This window comes from Onychostruthus taczanowskii, unplaced genomic scaffold, assembly GCF_017590055.1.
Source record: "Onychostruthus taczanowskii isolate IOZ18803 unplaced genomic scaffold, ASM1759005v1 scaffold6523, whole genome shotgun sequence".
NCBI lineage: Eukaryota > Metazoa > Chordata > Aves > Passeriformes > Passeridae > Onychostruthus > Onychostruthus taczanowskii.
The window spans coordinates 1-460 of NW_024504260.1; the positions used below are offsets into that span (position 1 = coordinate 1).

The window sequence follows — 460 nt, forward strand, 5'->3', positions numbered from 1 at the left end:
CCGTGAGTCCAGCAGGTTGTCCCCCAGCGTGTGCAGCTTGGTGAGGTTCACCCGCAGGTTGGTGACACGAAGCAGGTCTGCAGGCGTGTCCGTGTTAGCACCTGCCCTGACGCCAGCCAGCCCTGCATCCCCCACACCCCCGGCAACATACCCTGTATGGCTGGGCTGTAGGGATCTGCTACGGGGATGGAGGGGTCCAGCACCTTGAAGATGACCTGTGAGAAGGAAGGAATGGGTGATCCCATTCCACCCAGGCCCCTGGCCAGCTCTGCAGCACCCCATCCCCACGCACCTCCCCATGGCTGGACGGCTCGATCTCAGAGTAGCGCTGGTCACACAGCACCTCATCCACAAGCCCCAGGGCGTGGCTGGGGATTCCAGGGAAGAGCTTGGAGCAGTTGTAGGCGAAGTAGCGGTACACTTTCCATGTGTTCCCAAAGTCAGCTGAGCGCTCCACCAG

General features: G+C 62.0%; 1 protein-coding gene across 1 annotated transcript; it reads right to left on the minus strand.

Moving 5' to 3' along the window:
* Positions 1 to 13: 13 nt before the first annotated feature.
* LOC121344638 (laminin subunit beta-1-like) lies at positions 14 to 457 on the minus strand (the record flags this gene model as incomplete). The annotated part of the gene is made up of 3 exons (XM_041420789.1): positions 14 to 77; positions 152 to 215; positions 293 to 457. Coding segments are annotated over 3 exons (293 nt in total), but the record flags the coding sequence as incomplete, so codon positions are not given.
* Positions 458 to 460: the final 3 nt, after the last annotated feature.